Source organism: Alligator sinensis, unplaced genomic scaffold (genome assembly GCF_000455745.1).
Source record: "Alligator sinensis unplaced genomic scaffold, ASM45574v1 scaffold846_1, whole genome shotgun sequence".
Taxonomy (NCBI): Eukaryota; Metazoa; Chordata; order Crocodylia; family Alligatoridae; genus Alligator; species Alligator sinensis.
Window position 1 is genome coordinate 1,046,830 of NW_005842230.1, and position 16,834 is coordinate 1,063,663.

Here is a 16,834-nt window from a genome sequence, read left to right on the forward strand (position 1 = left end):
GCCGGCCGGGGGCCGCCTCAGCCAGCGGGGCCGGGGCTCGTCCCTGCCCGGACACCCCAGCCCGGCTCCAATGACACTTGGGCTCTTGGGGGAGGGGAGGGGGGTCTCCAATAAAATTGGGCTGCCCATCACGATGTCCTAATACAATCGGAGACACCCCCCCGCCCCGCCCCAGCTCCAGGTTATGACTTCAAAACTTACAGGGGGGCTCTCGTCTCTTATGGGGGACGCGGCCCTCAGCTCCCCCGTAATTTGAACTTGCCCCCAACCCCTGCCCATGTGGCCCATGGACCCGGAGCCACAGCCACGCCAGCCGGCCCCCGGCTCTGAGATGCTGGGGGCGGGGGAGCAGTGGTAGCATCGCTCCCCCTACTGCCAAATCCCTGGCCCTGTGGGGACCCGCAGGGCCTGATGTGGGCACACAGGTATTGGCTGGAGGTGGTGCGGGGCCTGATCCTGCAGTGCTGGACCTAAGGAGGCAGTGTGGGCTGTGATTCAGCAACATGAGGCTGAGGGAACACGGCGCTGATGAAGCTGCTGACCGGCCCTGTGCCACTAATCTGGTCCTTGGCCCTAAAACGTTGAGGAGCACTGTCCTAAGGCCACTGCCCAGCCCCTCTGCAAGGACTGGAATAGATGCACCAGTTTTTGCAATGGGGTGCTGCTCCATTCACAAGCGTGGTGGAGCAGGACCTCTAGTCCAGTGCAGGGTGCCTCAACTCCAAAAAAAAAGGTTGAGAGCCACTGGACTAGGGAGTGGAAATCCCACTGGTGGCACCTGAACCCAGCAGGCAGGCAAGTGATTGGACAAGAAGCAGAAAGCACGAGTACCACCCTTCTCCCATACCACCCTCCTGCAGTACCCTCCAGCAGCTCTTGCCTTCAGGATAAAAGCCCGGGCTTGATAACTGTCCTGACCTTCTATTAGCCAGCACCTGACAGGAAGCAGGGTGCTTGCAATTGGTACTTGTAATTAAATACTCATGAAGCACCACACTCTCACTCTACTGGTGAAACGCCTTCTAAGTGGGAGAGCACCAGCATTATTGGGGCAAACTGTAAACAGTGCAAAGCCCCTAAAAGTAACCTCTTTTGTTTCCTAATGAAATAGAAACAAAGAGCATGGCATTGCTCAAAACCTAAATAGGTTGCTTATTTCTCAAATTCTGGGTAGTTAAGTTAGTTAGTTAGTTAGTTAGTTTTGGGGGGGGGTCTTTACTCTGTGGGCAATTTAAAATATATATCTGCTATCTGTCTCTACTAGCAGCTCTCTCTACTACTACCACCTCTCTGCTACTAGCAAACAAGCTTGCCAGCAGTGGATTCACGTACTAAATAAGCCTCCAAGTCCTGATTGGGCATTTCACCATGTTCTTGCTTTGTCATTTAATAATAATTACATTTAATTAATTCATAATAATAACACAAGCTCTGTTCTGAGATCTCAAAGCATTTATTGGAAATTAATTCTGTCAAGCATTTGAGCCTGAAGAATGTGCTTAAAGTTAAGTGCTTTCATGAATCAATAATTTTATTACCCCTCAACATCCCTGAGCTAGCAAAATTAGTACCTATCATTTCTCACCAGTGTAGTTCCAAAAGGATACTGTTATGTAGACACGAGCTGCATTGATGGTGACTTATGGTTTTCCTAGTATAGACAGAATTAGTGAAGTGGCTTACTGTATTAAAATATCAGCATTTAGAACCATGAGACAGTAATGTGACACTTTTTTTACTATGACCAGGGCTTTTTTGTTGTTGTTGTTGTTGTTGATAAACTATACAAATTGCAGCATGCGAATTAAGGGTTGAATGGTCAGTTCTATCCCTGCCTATATCTTGCATTACTATATACTGAATTATATTTTATATGCCTCCTAATGTTATCCAAAGATGTTTTAAAGTCAGATGTATATTTCTGTACCAACATTTTAGCAGATATCCCCATCACATTGTAAATGATGCATCTTTAAAAATTAAGCTAGAATGTTGTCATTCCCAGGCCCAGTTTTACATGTGGAGGAGTTGTATCTGGAGAGTCCGGCTTTATTGGAAGTGAAGGATTTCCTGGAGTCTACCCTCCAAACAGCAAGTGTACTTGGAAAATCACAGTAAGAATTTTTAGTATCACAAAATCAGTTTTGAAAACAGTGGAGAGCTATTTGTCTCTAAGACCTAAATTCTATATTTTCCTTATATATAAAAAGTAACAAATTACTTCAATAATTAATTATTGAACTTACAGTACCAGGGTTACATTTAAAAGTGATAAATAGTAGTCAAAATATGCAAAATGTAGATCTCACCTTTTTAATTAAGGAAAGAACAAAACTTCTCACTTTAATAAGATCAGGTATATATTTATATTTTGATAAAAATCAGAACTGTTGAAAACAAGTCTTTTATCTACTAGTCATTACAGATATAATGGAGCAAGACTGTTAGAGTAAAACTCGCTATCTTGTCATTTGAGGGACAGAGATTGTAAAGCAAATCTTGAAAACAAGATTTGTTGTCAGTATAATGTAGACAAGTTTGGAAAAAAGAAAAAAGGTTAGGAAACTTTGTGTTACTCTGGTGTAATATGATGGTTTTTAATAACACCCTCCTGCCAGCCAACTCATCTTGAGTACTGCATGATGCAGATGCCACACAATGTTCAGTGATAAAGCAAGATGACAGAGCAATAATGGAAGAATGATGTTGTTATATTCACCAAAAAGATGTTTGTAATATGTGAGGTTGAACTGAGGTTTTGAGCAATATACCCATGAATGCTGCTTATAACCGAATGAACATTGTTAAAAATAAAAAAACAGTAGAACTAAGTATCCTTTCAATGCTTATAAACCAGGGACTTCATAAATATATTTTAACAAGAAATACCTTACACTTCTTCATAAGTTTCTATTTTGAAGTTGTCACTAAAGATACTTAGAGTTCTAAGAATATGTATTTTTTTAAATTATGGATGAAATTAATGGACTAGGACAGTGGAGGCCAATCTTTATGGTAGGAGTAGCACAAATTAGCCCTGCACCCTCCCCCGGTGCTGCTTCCATCCCCTTCCCCTGCCCAGTCTACCTGTCCAAGGCACGGGCACAGGCAAAGCCTCTTGCTGCCAAAGCTCTGTGGCCCATATCAGACCAGAGCCGAGCTGGTTCAGCTGTGGTCCTCAAGCGAATTGTGGGAAGACTTACCTGTTTTTCTGGTACACAGGGAGAATTACAGGAGGGCAATTAAGGATGGGTAGCGCACAAGTGCTTTAGCTTGTATTTCACAGTGAATATGGGTAGATTCCAGCTTGAGTGAAAGAAGTATCCGAGTTCAAGTCTATAGAACCCAAAAGACCTACTGCTAACCTCTCTGTAACAGAAGGCCACCTCAGGGTGGATCTTCATTGGCCCACCTACCTGTTTCTGGGCCAACCACCTGCCTCCTCTCCTGCCATGCCTTGATGATATATAAATTAGGATATTAATTAGGCAAGAGGCTGCCCATTTCTTGCCCCGATGCCAGGGGACACTATCTGCAGCTCCGTTTCTTTCCTACACTGCAGCCCAAGACTCGCAGATGGCATCCTCAGTTCTTATGGCATCACTGGCCCCACACTGGGCCCCAGAATCCTCCAATCTGGACCCAAACCAGATCCCTCCAATAAGGCGGCCTACTCCACTCTCATGCTGGGCTGCCTAGTTCCCTGAACTCTTCCCCTCTCAGGTGTGGTCCCTCCAGGACCTTTGGCCACACAGGCCCTGGTCTTACCTCTAAAGCCAGTCAGAAACCCCAGGCCCTCAGCTCTGGGCATCCCTCACAGTGGGCCCCTGGCTCTTTTGACCGTTCTGGTCCTGGCCCCAGCATTGACCAGTCGAGGGTATTCTAAGTCAGGCTTCTGAGTCTATAGCCCCACTCTCTAAGCTGGGTCCACCTTCTTGACCCTACTGTGGGGTAACCCACCCAGTTGTGGGAGCTAGGGTTATTAAGGCACTCCAACCCACCTCTCACTGCGTGGTAACTAGCCTGGTATTTCCCAGAGGTTCCCACACCACTGGGAGCCCCACAGGCCACCCACTCCCAGCAGGGTGCAGTTTTAGGTCATGCCCAGGACCAGGAGCCTCCAAACCATCCCCTACAGCTCCTGTCCTTACCTCCAGGATGTTGCATTCAGCCTTGCAGCCAGGTGATGTTACTGCCTGGCCTGCCAGCAGTGAACTGCCCTGTTTATATAGGAAGCCCGAAATTCCAAAATAGGCAGCCAGAGTTCTAAAATGGCCACCGCAATCAAGCACCTGCTGGCTGCTTGGCTCAGCCCTTAAAGTAGCAGGCACCAACAGTACCCTGCCACACTCTCATAAAACAACTTCATGTGGAGGCAGAAAGCAGTACTGCATGAGACCTGGAATTATTCTGCAGTGCAGAAATATCATAAATTATAATCATCAGCAGAAATATCATAAAAATGTAAAGGCCTCTACAATTAGCAGAAGGTGATGAGCATCCTTTGTCCGGTCTCTTATAGCTAAGGAGCCCCCCTTACAGGACACACAGGGCACATGGAAAGATCTGATTGAAAACTGGAACAGCCCACTGTTTTGTTCTCCTTGTGGGTTAAGAAAGGTATGGAAGTGCTTTTTTCTCAACCAGATAATCCCAGATTTCTCTAGGAGAAATCCAAAGTTAACTGAACAAGGAGGACAGGGAAACAACTTAAGAATAGTACAGAACAACAATTCAGCAGTGAAATCGCTTTAGAAAATGTTGTGGGTAATATAACATTTAATACAGCATGCAGGTAGCATTAAAGTTTTCCACGATTAGCTTTCTAAAGCTAGAAGACTCGCTCCAACTTCATTATGGTTCTATAATTTTGTGAGCCTGGGGCTTATACTCTTGGCTTAAAAAACAGCTTTGCTATTCTAAGAACTCTAAGAAGCATTCAGCACATGTTTGTGGTTATATGACAATCCTGGCAAAGCACTCAGAAGCTTTTAGTTGGCATTGCTGAGTTATCATCTATACTGTTATCTCCTCTCCTGTGGTTATTTGTATAGTATCATCCACGATGCATTATATCCATTTACTTTTAATATTATATAAATCCTTCTGAGCCATAACTTGAATGATTTGAGAAGTTGGATTGCTGTTCTGTGTCTTTCTGGCAAACCAAGCACTTACAAAATCCAGCATATGCACTGTGCAAAAATAATATTCAAAACTGTCAGAGTTATGCAAGATGATCTTTTTGTAGACCCAGTAGGTGAATTACAATATATGTTTGCTGATAATAAGAAGCATTTGAAAAATCCACTCAACAGTGCATCTGGAAATTTATCCTAGGGAATGGAATGTCTAATGTCAATTTCTCCAGATTTTAAGTATTCATTAAACAAACAAAAAAGCATAACTTAACAACTGTTTCTTTCTAAATATGAAATGATACATTGCTTAAAATGAGGGTGAAGTGTTAAATTTAATCAGAACCCAGCAGCTCTTTCAAATATAGTCTAGGGATAGCATCCTGGTAGGAATCAAAATATACTCTCAGCAATTTGAAAGGACTGGAGCAGGGGATGGGGACTGGACACAGGGACTGTACTTATATCAGGAGGTTACCCCGGGGCCCAAGTCAATGCATCTTTCCAATTCATTTTGGGATAACACATTTAATCTTCTTGTTGGCAGGGAGATGATAAATGTTTCAAGTCTGATCATAAAGTCTGTGCGAAGTGTGTTCAAGTGACCCACAGCACCATTATGGCTAAGTGTTCAACTAGCACTGTTTGGCATTAACACCTGTTTTGAGCAGTTTTATTGGAAGTTTTATTATTCAGCCAAAATATTTGCTCAGTATAAAATTTGGCACAGACAACTTCTTTTTATTCCAAAAGACTAAACTAGGTATTAAGGAAGAGCAAGATGTACTGAGAACTTTCCCAAGAAGCTAGGAGAGGTACACTCATGAACAGACTGTTTAAATATGAACAAAAATTCATACTTGTGAGTGCTTTATTCAGAAAAAAGAGTCCTAATTATTTTAAATAAGTGAACCATGCTTCCATTATTAGTTTCAGTACAAAAATAACCAACAGCCCTATTTTGCTATGTGCTATATATGTAAAATGAAGGTATCCTACCCCAAAGCATTTGTAGTCTATGGATACATAAGAGGAATAGACAAACTTTTATGAATTTAGTATCATAGTATTCATGTAAATGTTAACTGAGTTAATGGTAATGTTGAGGTGCTGTGGAAGCCATGGTGGTCAAGCAGAAATGCAAGAGGCAAGGATTCTTGTGAGACCTGAGGAAGTGGTACCCGAAAGCTCATCTATGCAGTTGGTCCAGTAAAGGATATCATCCACAACAAACCTAGTTAACGTTTGCATCTCACTAGACTCTGAGGGCGCGTCCACACATGCAAGCACATGCGCTTGCGGCAGCTCAAATAGAAGTGGTGCAGAATTGAGCGCACGTGCCTGGACATGAACTTTGATGTGGGGCAAATTGTGCCACTTGGGGCAAAATAACCCTGCCTGGCTCCTCCTGGATCTGCAGCCAGGGGGAGCTAGAGCCTGGGGCCAGCACCTGTGCTTTCCCCAGCAGTATAAAAAAGCTGCCCTGTCCTGACCCCATCAGTACAAAAAGCTGCCCTGTCAAGTAGCTCAGAACTACTCACTCTCAGGAGTTTCTGGGACCCAGCCAGTTGGTACCTGGGGACACTACCCCTTGTGCCAGCTGGACTGCTGAAGCAGCTCTGAGAGTTCCCTGCGACCTTTACCCACTGCAGCAGCCTGCCTGTGACCTGCTGTGCACCTGCCAAACTGCAGATGGGAACTGCACAGCCAGTAGAAGCATCTGCCCCTCTGGGCCAGCTGCCAGTGGGCTGTGGCTAAAGAGAGAGTTGGCCTTTGTGTGGCACTACTGACATGTGTGCCCCCTGCCTGGCCATTTGGGCAGCTATTGCCCAGAAGATGTTCCCAGTGTGGTGGCCTGCTTTGACCTGTCAAAGCATGTCCTCCTGGCCCCAGTTGGCCAGGAGGTAAGCCACAGCCAGATGGGTCCAAGGTGCCAACTTTGAGCAGGCTCCTCTGCCTGGGCCCTGCCACTTGCCTCCCTAGCAGGAATTCTGGCATTCCCTATTTGAAAACTGAAAAATACCTGATAAAAAATCCAAAAGTTGCTCTGTAAAATACCCCAAAATCCATGTTCTTTCACAATTAAAACAAAAGACTACTATATCTATAGAGAGAGAGTGAGAGACAGTGATCAGTTGAGCATTGTTTTATTGATATATCTACAGTGTTAAAGCAATTTGGAAGCCTATCAGTGTCTCTATTGTCATAATAAAATGAATTCTAAATACCTATATGTTTTGCTGTTTGCCTTTGGTTTTCTTACCATAGAGCAGTTAGAGCTCCCTGTGACCTGTTCACTAAGCAGGATGTGGGGACAGCTGTCCCTGCAGCCACAGCTCCTGCCAGCAGGTCTCATCCTGTCTGGCAGCGGGGCACACAGGGGCTTAAAGCCGCTGCACCTCGGCAGGTACTGAACCATGCCAGAAGAGCAGCTCTCCTGCAAGGTGGTTCAGGAAAACTGCCTTCTTGGACACTGAACCAGTTTGCAAGTGGACAGATGTTCCTTTTTCATTCTGGAAATGCAGGTACATGCCTGCAGTTGCTCAGGCAGGAACCCCAGGGGTGCTAGAGCAGCCCTCATTTCCATTCCACAGGGAAACTGAGCTGAGCTGTGGGGGTGGGGGGAAGGGCCTGGGCAGGGCTGAGTAAAATGGAGAAGGGGTTTAAACCTGAACCTTAGCCTGCAGGATTCAGAGGGTGGGAGAAGAGAGAGCTTGGCCATACTGCTGTGGTACGGGAGGAAGAAGAGGGGAGAGCCCTGCCTGCCCCAGCGACTCCCTGACAGCCAGAAGTGGTGCAGGGGAGAAAGAGTCCTCCTCTGGGGCCAGGCAGCCTGGCATAGAGCCCCCTTCCCCACTCTATGGCTGTTGGGGAGGAGCAGGGTGAAGAGTCCCCCTCTGGGGCTGGGAAGCCTTGCAGAGCCTCCTTCCCCACCCCATGGTGGAGGGACGGGAAGGAGAAGCATGAGTCCTCTCCAGTGCCACACAGAGCCACCCCCTCCGCACCCTGGGGGGAGGAGGAGGAGGAGAAAGAGTCCCCCCAGCACAGAACAGAGTTCCAGCATGGCCTTGTTAAGGTGAAGGGGACAGGGAGAAGGGTTAATTCCTCCCTCTGTCCCTTCTGCCCTGCAGCCAGGGTCTGCCAGCCCTAGAGGCCACCGTTTCAGCCCCCTCCCCACTGCTCCCCAATGGACAGGCAGACCCCAGCTGCGGTGGGAAGGAGGGCAGAATTAACTCTCCCTCTGTCCACTTTGCCTTAACTGGGCCGTGCCGGTTGGTGTCTCACCAGGTCCCGTCCCTGCTCGAGCTAGAGAGCAGAGGGGCAGGGCCAACCTGTGCTGGAGCAGAGAGCAGAGTCCCACCCAGAGAGCATGCTGGGATGCTGGAGGACTCTGGTTTAACTTAAACTAGGAAGGGGTCTGGGACAGACATTGCATAAACTGGTTTGAGCTTAATCAGTTAAGTCTGATACTGCATTCAACCAGGTTTATCTCAAACTGGTTTGGGCCATTTTGAAACTGGTTTATGTGCACTGAATGTCTGTTCTGTTACTGGTTTAAATCAGTTTCTGATCCTTAAACCAGTTTGTGTAATGTCTGTCTCTATGAAGTCTGCAGAGTATTAAAGCTCTGATCCTGATGTACAGTCAGCACAAGCAGACTCTTGTACACGGGCCAAACCATGCAGCTCCTCACAGTCATGAAGGTCTGCCCACACAGACCCAATTTAAGGATGCATGGAGTCAAACTGAAAACCTTTAAAATGACACTGATAGCCCTGCAAATTACTGAAATGTAAAAAAACAAAAAAAAGCTCCTCCAAAACTCAAACAAATTAGAATTTTAGATTTTACTGTCAATCACAATGGTTCTCAACCTTTGTGGACCCAAGGCACCCTTCATTATACTCAAGGAACCCCTAAAAATGTCAGCTCTTAGTTTTCACTCATTTTTTGACTACAGAAAAATAATAGAACAATTCTCCTGTTGCAAGGAACACAGAAAGAACACAGCAGCTCAGAATGTTTTTAGCACTATGGATTCCTATTTGAAATCTCTGGGTTTGATTTATGAATCATGTTTGCAGACCTAACAGTACTGACATTGTGTGGCAAATGGCCTCACCCCTGAAAGGATTTCAAGATGCCCTGGATGAGAATCATAGACTATCAGGTCTTCAGTTTAATTTCCCCTTTCCCATGCACAAAATTACACTCTCAAAGTTGTAGTTCAGTTGAGCAAGGAGATTAATTTATTTTAAGTAATAGCCTAACCCTCCATTTTCTCATCTACTCTAACCCCAATCTCATATTTTTGTTCTTGCACATGGAAGTTGCATCAGGTAATCCCAGGTATACAAGCAATATAGGTTGTTTTGAGCCTCGCAGTGGTGACCATGCAGGGAGCAAATTGCTAGATTGCTCTTCACTCCCATGCTCGAAGAACAGCAAAGATGAACAAAGACACTCAGTTCCTCTCAGCACAGGCAAAAAGATGGTGAGAGAGAGGAACCATGACTCTGTCCCCGCACATTCATCAGCTAGCAGAGCTGGCCAGGCACAACTGTAAGAATAAGCTAACACCCTAAAAATGGTAGACATCATGTACTCTCCTGCCACAGGAGAAATAGGAAAAATGGTGACTAAGCCACAGTTCCTTCCAAGTGTTCCTCTGAGGCATCCCAGACTCTCACTGCCCCATGCTCAGGGCCAAGCCCAAAGTCTCAGTCTAGGCCAAAATAAACAAGACTGAGTCATGTTGGCCCTTTTTGTATCAGAAGCTCAGGGGAGATAGTGTTGTTGCATGTTTATCTTCTAGCATTTTAAAAAAGTTTTAATGCCCATTATTTTTCAGGCTTTCAAGATGGAATCGTTGTATAGAGTGATGTATATATTAGTAGTTTCATGAGATGCCAATATTTAGGGTGGGCTTCTGTGAGCTCTGCATAGGATGGTTGCAGTACTGAGTTGTTAGTTATTTTTAAAATGTATCGGCTGCCCACCAGTCTGTGTTCAAGTTGGGCAATATGTGGTAAATTTGTTTTCCAGAAATGTTTTACAGCTAGTTTAATTTTGTAGAACATGTTTGCTATTTTAATAAATACTGACAAATGCATTCTCTGTCTAAGGGCCCAGCCCCTCAGCCTCTATTCATAAGAGTTCCAGTGATTTCAATAAGACCTTACATGCCAGTAATCAAGGGTTAGATTAGGCTCTGCATTTAAAAAATAATAGTTTCATAGTTTCATAGTTTCTAGGGTCGGAAGGGACCTGGGCAGATCATCTAGTCCGACCCAGCGCCTCCTGATGTCCAACTTAAACCTTCCCTCCGCCAGCTTGTGACCGTTATTCCTGGTCACTCCTGGCGGCGCCTGGGGGAACAGGGACTCCCCCAGTGCCTGTTGATCCCCCCTGACTAGTTTATAGCAGGCCACAAGATTCCCCCCTCAGCCTTCTCTTCTGGAGGCTGAACAGGTTCAGGTCCCGTAACCTTTCCTTATAGGACCTGCCCTGCTGTCCCTTGATCATGCGAGTGGCCCTCCTCTGGACCCTCTCGATGCTGTCCACATCCCTCTTAAAGTGCGGCTCCCAGAACTGGACGCAGTACTCCAGCTGCAGCCTTACCCGTGCCGCATAGAGGGGGAGGATCACATCCTTGGTCCTGCTTGAAATGCATCTGTGGATGCACGACAAGGTACAGTTGGCCTTCCTAGCCGCCTCCCCACACTGCCTAGCCATGTTCATCTTGGAGTCAATAATGACTCCAAGATCCTTTTCCACCTCTGTGCTGACAAAAGGGGAGTTCCCCAGCCTATAGGTATGGTGCCGATTGTTCCTCCCCAGGTGCATCACCTTGCACTTGTCTGTGTTGAACCCCATCCTGTTCTCCTCTGCCCATCCTTGTAACCTGTCAAGGTCCGACTGTAGCCTGTTGCTCCCTTCTATTGTGCTCACATCCCCCCACATCTTGGTGTCATCAGCAAATTTGAACAGGGTGCTTTGCACCCCCTCATCCAAATCACTGATGAAGATGTTGAACAGGGCGGGGCCGAGGACCGAGCCCTGCGGGACCCCACTGCCCACGTCCTTCCAGGCCGAGAAGGACCCATCCACTACCACCCTCTGGGTGCGGCTCTCTAGCCAGTTGGCGACCAGTTGGACTGTGTGGGTGTCTACGCCATAGTCCCCCAGTTTCCTAATGAGAACGGGGTGAGAGACAGTGTCGAAAGCCTTCCGGAAGTCCAGGAAGACTATATCCACTGCTACCCCTGCATCCAATGATTTAGTGACCTGATCGTAGAAGGCCACCAGGTTGGTCTGACATGACCTGCCGCTGATGAACCCGTGCTGATCACTGATCACACCAGTTTTAAAATTTCAGTTTTTGATTACATCTTCCTACTGAAACAAGTAGTTTAGAAACAGTTTTTCAAATCAGTGAAAGTTGGGGAGATCTAAAGGTTTTCTTAAAGTCTACGAAGAACTCAAACCTCACAGACACAGGCCACATTCTTGTATTATACAACATCATTCTAACACATTACAGAATATCTGGCACAGGCCAAATTTACTTTACATAGCAAAAATGCAAGATTTCATGCTACATAACATCCTTGTAACTAGTGTTTTGCCTTCATAATAAGGCATCTGTGAATACACAATGATCAGTAAGATTAGAAATGCTTCTAGGGTAGTCTACTCTCTCAAAATTCTATTTGTTGCAGTTATTTTGCAGCAGGTTCTAATCTGTGATCAACAGGGCTCACGGGTTAGTTGTTCAAATTAAACCATCCTAGAGTCATATTGTCCTCGCCTTCTTTGTGGCAGTGCCAAGAGGCTCTCTTTAGTTGTAGAGCCTTAGTAATTTTCTTAGGGCTGTTCAGCCCTAGGTGGCTTGGAAAGAGACACTCAGGGACAGATCCTCAGCAGCTATAAACAGTGGGAGTATATTTTAGTAGAATATAACATTTTATACCTGTTGAGTATTTTTCAGGAAACACTTCCTGCCCACAGCTTTTTTGCAGGAGCTCTGCCTGAGCCAGAAATACAACAACTGAGTACTGCAGGGTTCTTCGAACTTCTGCAATAGGCATACTTTCAGGAATTTTGACTTGACTTAAGGTTGTCAGTTGTCAGCAGAGAGGAGATTATTTTATTGTCTAGTAGTAGGTTCAGTGGAAGACTTTTATAGGCTAGTATTCTAGGTTCCCATGTTCTTTAAGTACAACTCTATAAAGAAAACTACAGCATTACAGTGTAACAGATTAAAACTCAAGGCTAATACTGTAGTCTTAAATACATTAATGCTGGCCTGCCTCTACTCTTTTTGTGTACACCGGGACATTTTGAAATTGATTTGCCCATAGGATCATTGCAAAGTAGGGCTGGAAGGGACATCACAAGATCATCTAGACCAGCCCCCTACTCAAGGCAGGATCATCCCTGACTAGACCATCCTAGCCAAGTGCGTTTAACCTGCTTCTGAAAGTTTCCAAGCATGGTGAATCCACAATCTCTCTAGGTAGTCTGTTCTTTTGCTCAGCTACCCTTATAGTCAGAAAGTTACTCTTAATCTCCAGTTTAAATATCCCCTGCTGCAGCTTGAGGCTGATGCTCCTAGTCCTGTCCCTTTACAGCCTCACTATCCTCTATCCATGTAGACTTCTATTCACTGCTCTGAATTTGTTTGCATTTGAGGTTCTAAAACACCTTATTGTTAGCGGCTGAACAAGTATTTGATGAGACACCTGGCCACTAGTCAGAGTGTTTTAAAACAAAGAGGGCGTGTCTACGTGTGCTTTTACGCATGCCTAAACTTAATGTGCATGTGCCTTGGGACTAATGTTAGTCCCAAATCAGTTGACATATACAGCGTTAATGCGCCTTAACACATCTACATGTGTGTTAAGGCACTTTACTTATTCGTGCCTAAATTTGATACCAGCTTTTGCAGGTATCAAATTTAGGCATGAATAGCCTAAAATTACCATTTTTAAGGTGCATTAAGGGTGCATGTGTGTAGACCTGCACCCGTAATGCATCTTAAAAATGGCTAATGCACTTTAAATTGGCATGTGTAGATGTGCCCAGAGAATTCTTGTCTGGTGCTAGAGATCTCCCTTTGATGCTGCATCCTTTCTTGAGGCATGGAAGCTTGCCTTTCATCATACTTTCTCCCTGCCTGCTTCTTTTTTGAACAGTATTGCTGGAGCTAGCCAGGATACTGTTTAACTAAAAATATAATGCCACTACTAATTCAGCATTTTTTTGCTTTTGTAATTTTACTCACTGAGATTTTAAGATAGTTAGTTACTTTGCTCCCATCCAGGCCTTGATCAAAATATCTTCAATCTTATCTCTAAAATATTTGAAATACTAGAATAAAAATATGGTTCTACCACATAAGCAGAAAGTTAGAGACTAATAATTTAAGACATTGTTTTAAATATGTACAATATTTAATGACTGCTTTTTTTCCTTAGTATTTTTTTTACTTATTTTTAAGTTAGTAGCCCAGGAAAAAAACAAGTTACTACTCCTTTGGTTCAGTGACACTGATCTCAGCAGCCTGAGGTTTTAAAATGTTTTAATCAATAGCATTTTAAGATTTTAATTAAATATTTTAAAATAATTAATTGCATTCTAATACAGTTAAAAAGATGACACACATAAACAAGGACAAGTTATAGTTCTAGTAATCATCAGTACTTTAAAAATGTGTTGTCTATTCTATTTTCCCTATATTACATCTTTTACAAAATGATTTACAATATCTGTGTTTCTGTGCTTCATGTTGATTAAACAGACCTAAGGATTTCTTTCAAATAGCTCTACCAATGCTTGGTCAAATTACCTTGTCTTGGCTTCTAGCTTTGTTTTGTTTTTTCTAATATATGTAGTTGGCATACTTTGGTTTTCCTAGGTGAGCCTGGATGAATTCCATAGGTTTTGATGGAGTGGCAGTTGTAGTGTACATCAACTCAATTGAGAAAGTGTTAAGGAAGTGGGCTAGGAGATCTTTTACCTCTTCAGTGACTATTTCAAATCAAACAAGGTCCTCTGACTTATCCCCTCTTCCCAGCTTCAGAGGCACTGTTGCTGCTACTGTATTGACCCCTTCTGTGGATAGAGAGATTAATTTAATCCCTAAAGCACATTGTAGTTTACAAGGCACTTCTCTCAATAATTTAGATTCGCAGAATAAAAATGTTACTGGCAGTTGTACTTAAGCACTTATTTCAGTTGGTAAATCTCAAACTGTCTTGCTTTTAAAATAAGTCACTTAAGGAGAGAGAGACTTAAAGAGCTTTCTTTTAATGTGGACTCTGAATTTACCATGGATATTAGTCTGTTACATATTTAAAGTAGGAAATACTGGCATTCCAATGCAGGTAATAAAGTGCAATAGACTGTTTGTAGGGGTTTTTTTTACTTGGTAAATCACAGTATCAGTATGTAAATTCAATTCAGGTGATCATCCTTCACCTTTTTTCAAATTCAAATAAAAAAAAGATATTGTTTTCCTGTTCTGTGCCATCACAGCACTTTTTAAAACAGCTGTTCCTCCAGTGCATAACTGGGAACTAAGAACACTTCCAAGACTAGACGCTGCACACATAGCATTCTTTGAGCCACTATCCTTCTTCTTGAGAACTCATCTCTTTTGTAATGGCCACCATGAAGAGATTAAAAAATACTCGCTCATATATTTGTATAGGTATAATGAAAACCCAAACCTTATCTGAGTTACCATCACATGCACATACCTAACCTACATAATTGCATAATGGTATTGCTGGCTTAAGTTTCATCTCCACTATGGATAGCATGTATAAAATGTAGATGTTAATTCTTTGGAGTAGGAACTGGCTCTGCCTTGTGAAATGACTACATTTCCTGCACATGGACAGGGTGTGGGCAGCTGGGTAGACTGGACGGGGCTGCAGGCAAGTGGGGAGTGGCATCTGGGAGCACGATGGGCAGGCGGGGCCAGGATCGGGATTGTGGAGAAGTGACAGCATGGGGCCAGGGCCCAGGGCAGAACCATGATCTACCTCCTGTATGTCCCTTATGCACCAGTTCTGTGGGCAGGGGAGTGGATTGCAGCTCTGCCCCAGACCCTGCCCGACAATCCTGATTGTGGCCCCGGCCCTGCAGGTGGGGAATGGCATCCCACTCCTGGATGTCATTCCCCACCTGCTCACAGCCCCATCCCACTGCCCAGTTAAGTGCACCCTGCCCATGTGGGTCCTTGGCTGGTCTCCATGGAGACCCCAGGATCACTGGGTGGTGACAGAATGGGGCCGGGGCCCAGGGCAGAGTCATGATCTGCTCCTGGCATGCCCCTGCCCATGGAACTGGTGCCTCTCACAGGGGCACGCAGGAAGCAAATTGCAGCTTGACCTCGGCCCTGTGCTGTCATGGCCCCATGATCCTGATCCTGGCTCCAGCCCTACTTCCCCATCCTGCTCCTGAATGCTGTTCCCCATGGCCCCATCCCATTTGCCTGGCCAAGTGTGGGATAGCCACTTAGAGAGTTTGGTGAGCTATTGGGTGGGAGGGGGGGAAGAGTGCTGACCTGGTTTGCAACAGCTTATTAAACTCCCTAAGTGGCACCCCCAGCCCAAGTAATTGCCCACCCCAACCAAGATGCTTAAGAACAATTCTATTCTACCCTGTTTAGATTTTGAAACCCTGTTATTGCATCTACTTTTTTAATACCCAAACATCTCACCTTTAAGTTTGGTCACAGAAAGGCAGGCCAGAGGAAGAAGACCCATTCATCTTTTTCATTAATGTCTTCAGGGACTCAAGCTGGGTAGAATAGAATGCATGTCAGTGCCTAAGACCACTTACTTAATAGATGGAATAGAATTTGGCCCTTAATTTTCTCTATCCAGAAACCTTCTGTATTTAACAAAAAAGTTAGGACAGCAAAATGTTAATGTTAGGATCCAGTAAGTGTCCAGGCACAGATTACCTTTATAATCAACTCTCCCCCTCTCCCCTCATTTTTTTTCTTTCAACACATGCTAATGGCTTATTAAAACTCTCCAGCCAGTTTGTAGATTTATACATTCTTTATCTATACAAATGTTTCCGTTGTATCTGTGCAGCAAGTTAGAGTCAATGTAGTAGTTTGTTGGGCAGCTTTAGCCTTAAAGCTTCCATTTTTTTCTTTTTTAAATTAGTATTGTGTGTGTTTCTATTAAAAGTGAGCAGCAAGTATTAAATCCTCTAAAATTAATGACTTAATATAAAGCTATGAATTTGAGGTGTAACCAGGGGAACAAAGGGCAGTTAACAGTTTCTTGTTATGTGAGCTAAATTTAAATTGTTTGGTTGAAGTTAAAAAATGGCACTGACCTTATCTAGGTAGAGTTACCATAAAAGGACGTGCTTGAGAATAATGTAAGTCTGAAGCCGAAATGGAATCTGATGGGAACACAATAGTAATCCACATTTGTCAAGGTACCACTTTAGACAGAATGTTCTTTAGCAGGATGAAATATTGGCAAGTGAAAAGGATTAAACTTATTACTTTCATTATTTGTCCAAAAGGATAAAAAAAAAAACCTTAATTTGGGACATGGATAAGAAGAAGAGTTTGACAGGTGAATGAGGAGAGGGATTTGAAAATAGATTCACAAGTAACCAGAACAAATGATTGTTATAGATTTTTAAGATACGTTACTCTT

The 16,834-nt window shown here is 44.1% G+C and overlaps 1 protein-coding gene across 1 annotated transcript in view; it reads left to right on the forward strand.

The window, feature by feature from the left end:
- Positions 1-16,834, forward strand: part of PCOLCE2 (procollagen C-endopeptidase enhancer 2) — a 45,392-nt gene that overhangs the window by 1,020 nt on the left and 27,538 nt on the right. The window contains exon 2 of the mRNA XM_006027283.1: positions 2,006-2,114. Coding sequence (XP_006027345.1) covers positions 2,006-2,114 — 109 coding nt within the window. The remainder of the gene's footprint in view (positions 1-2,005; positions 2,115-16,834) is intronic.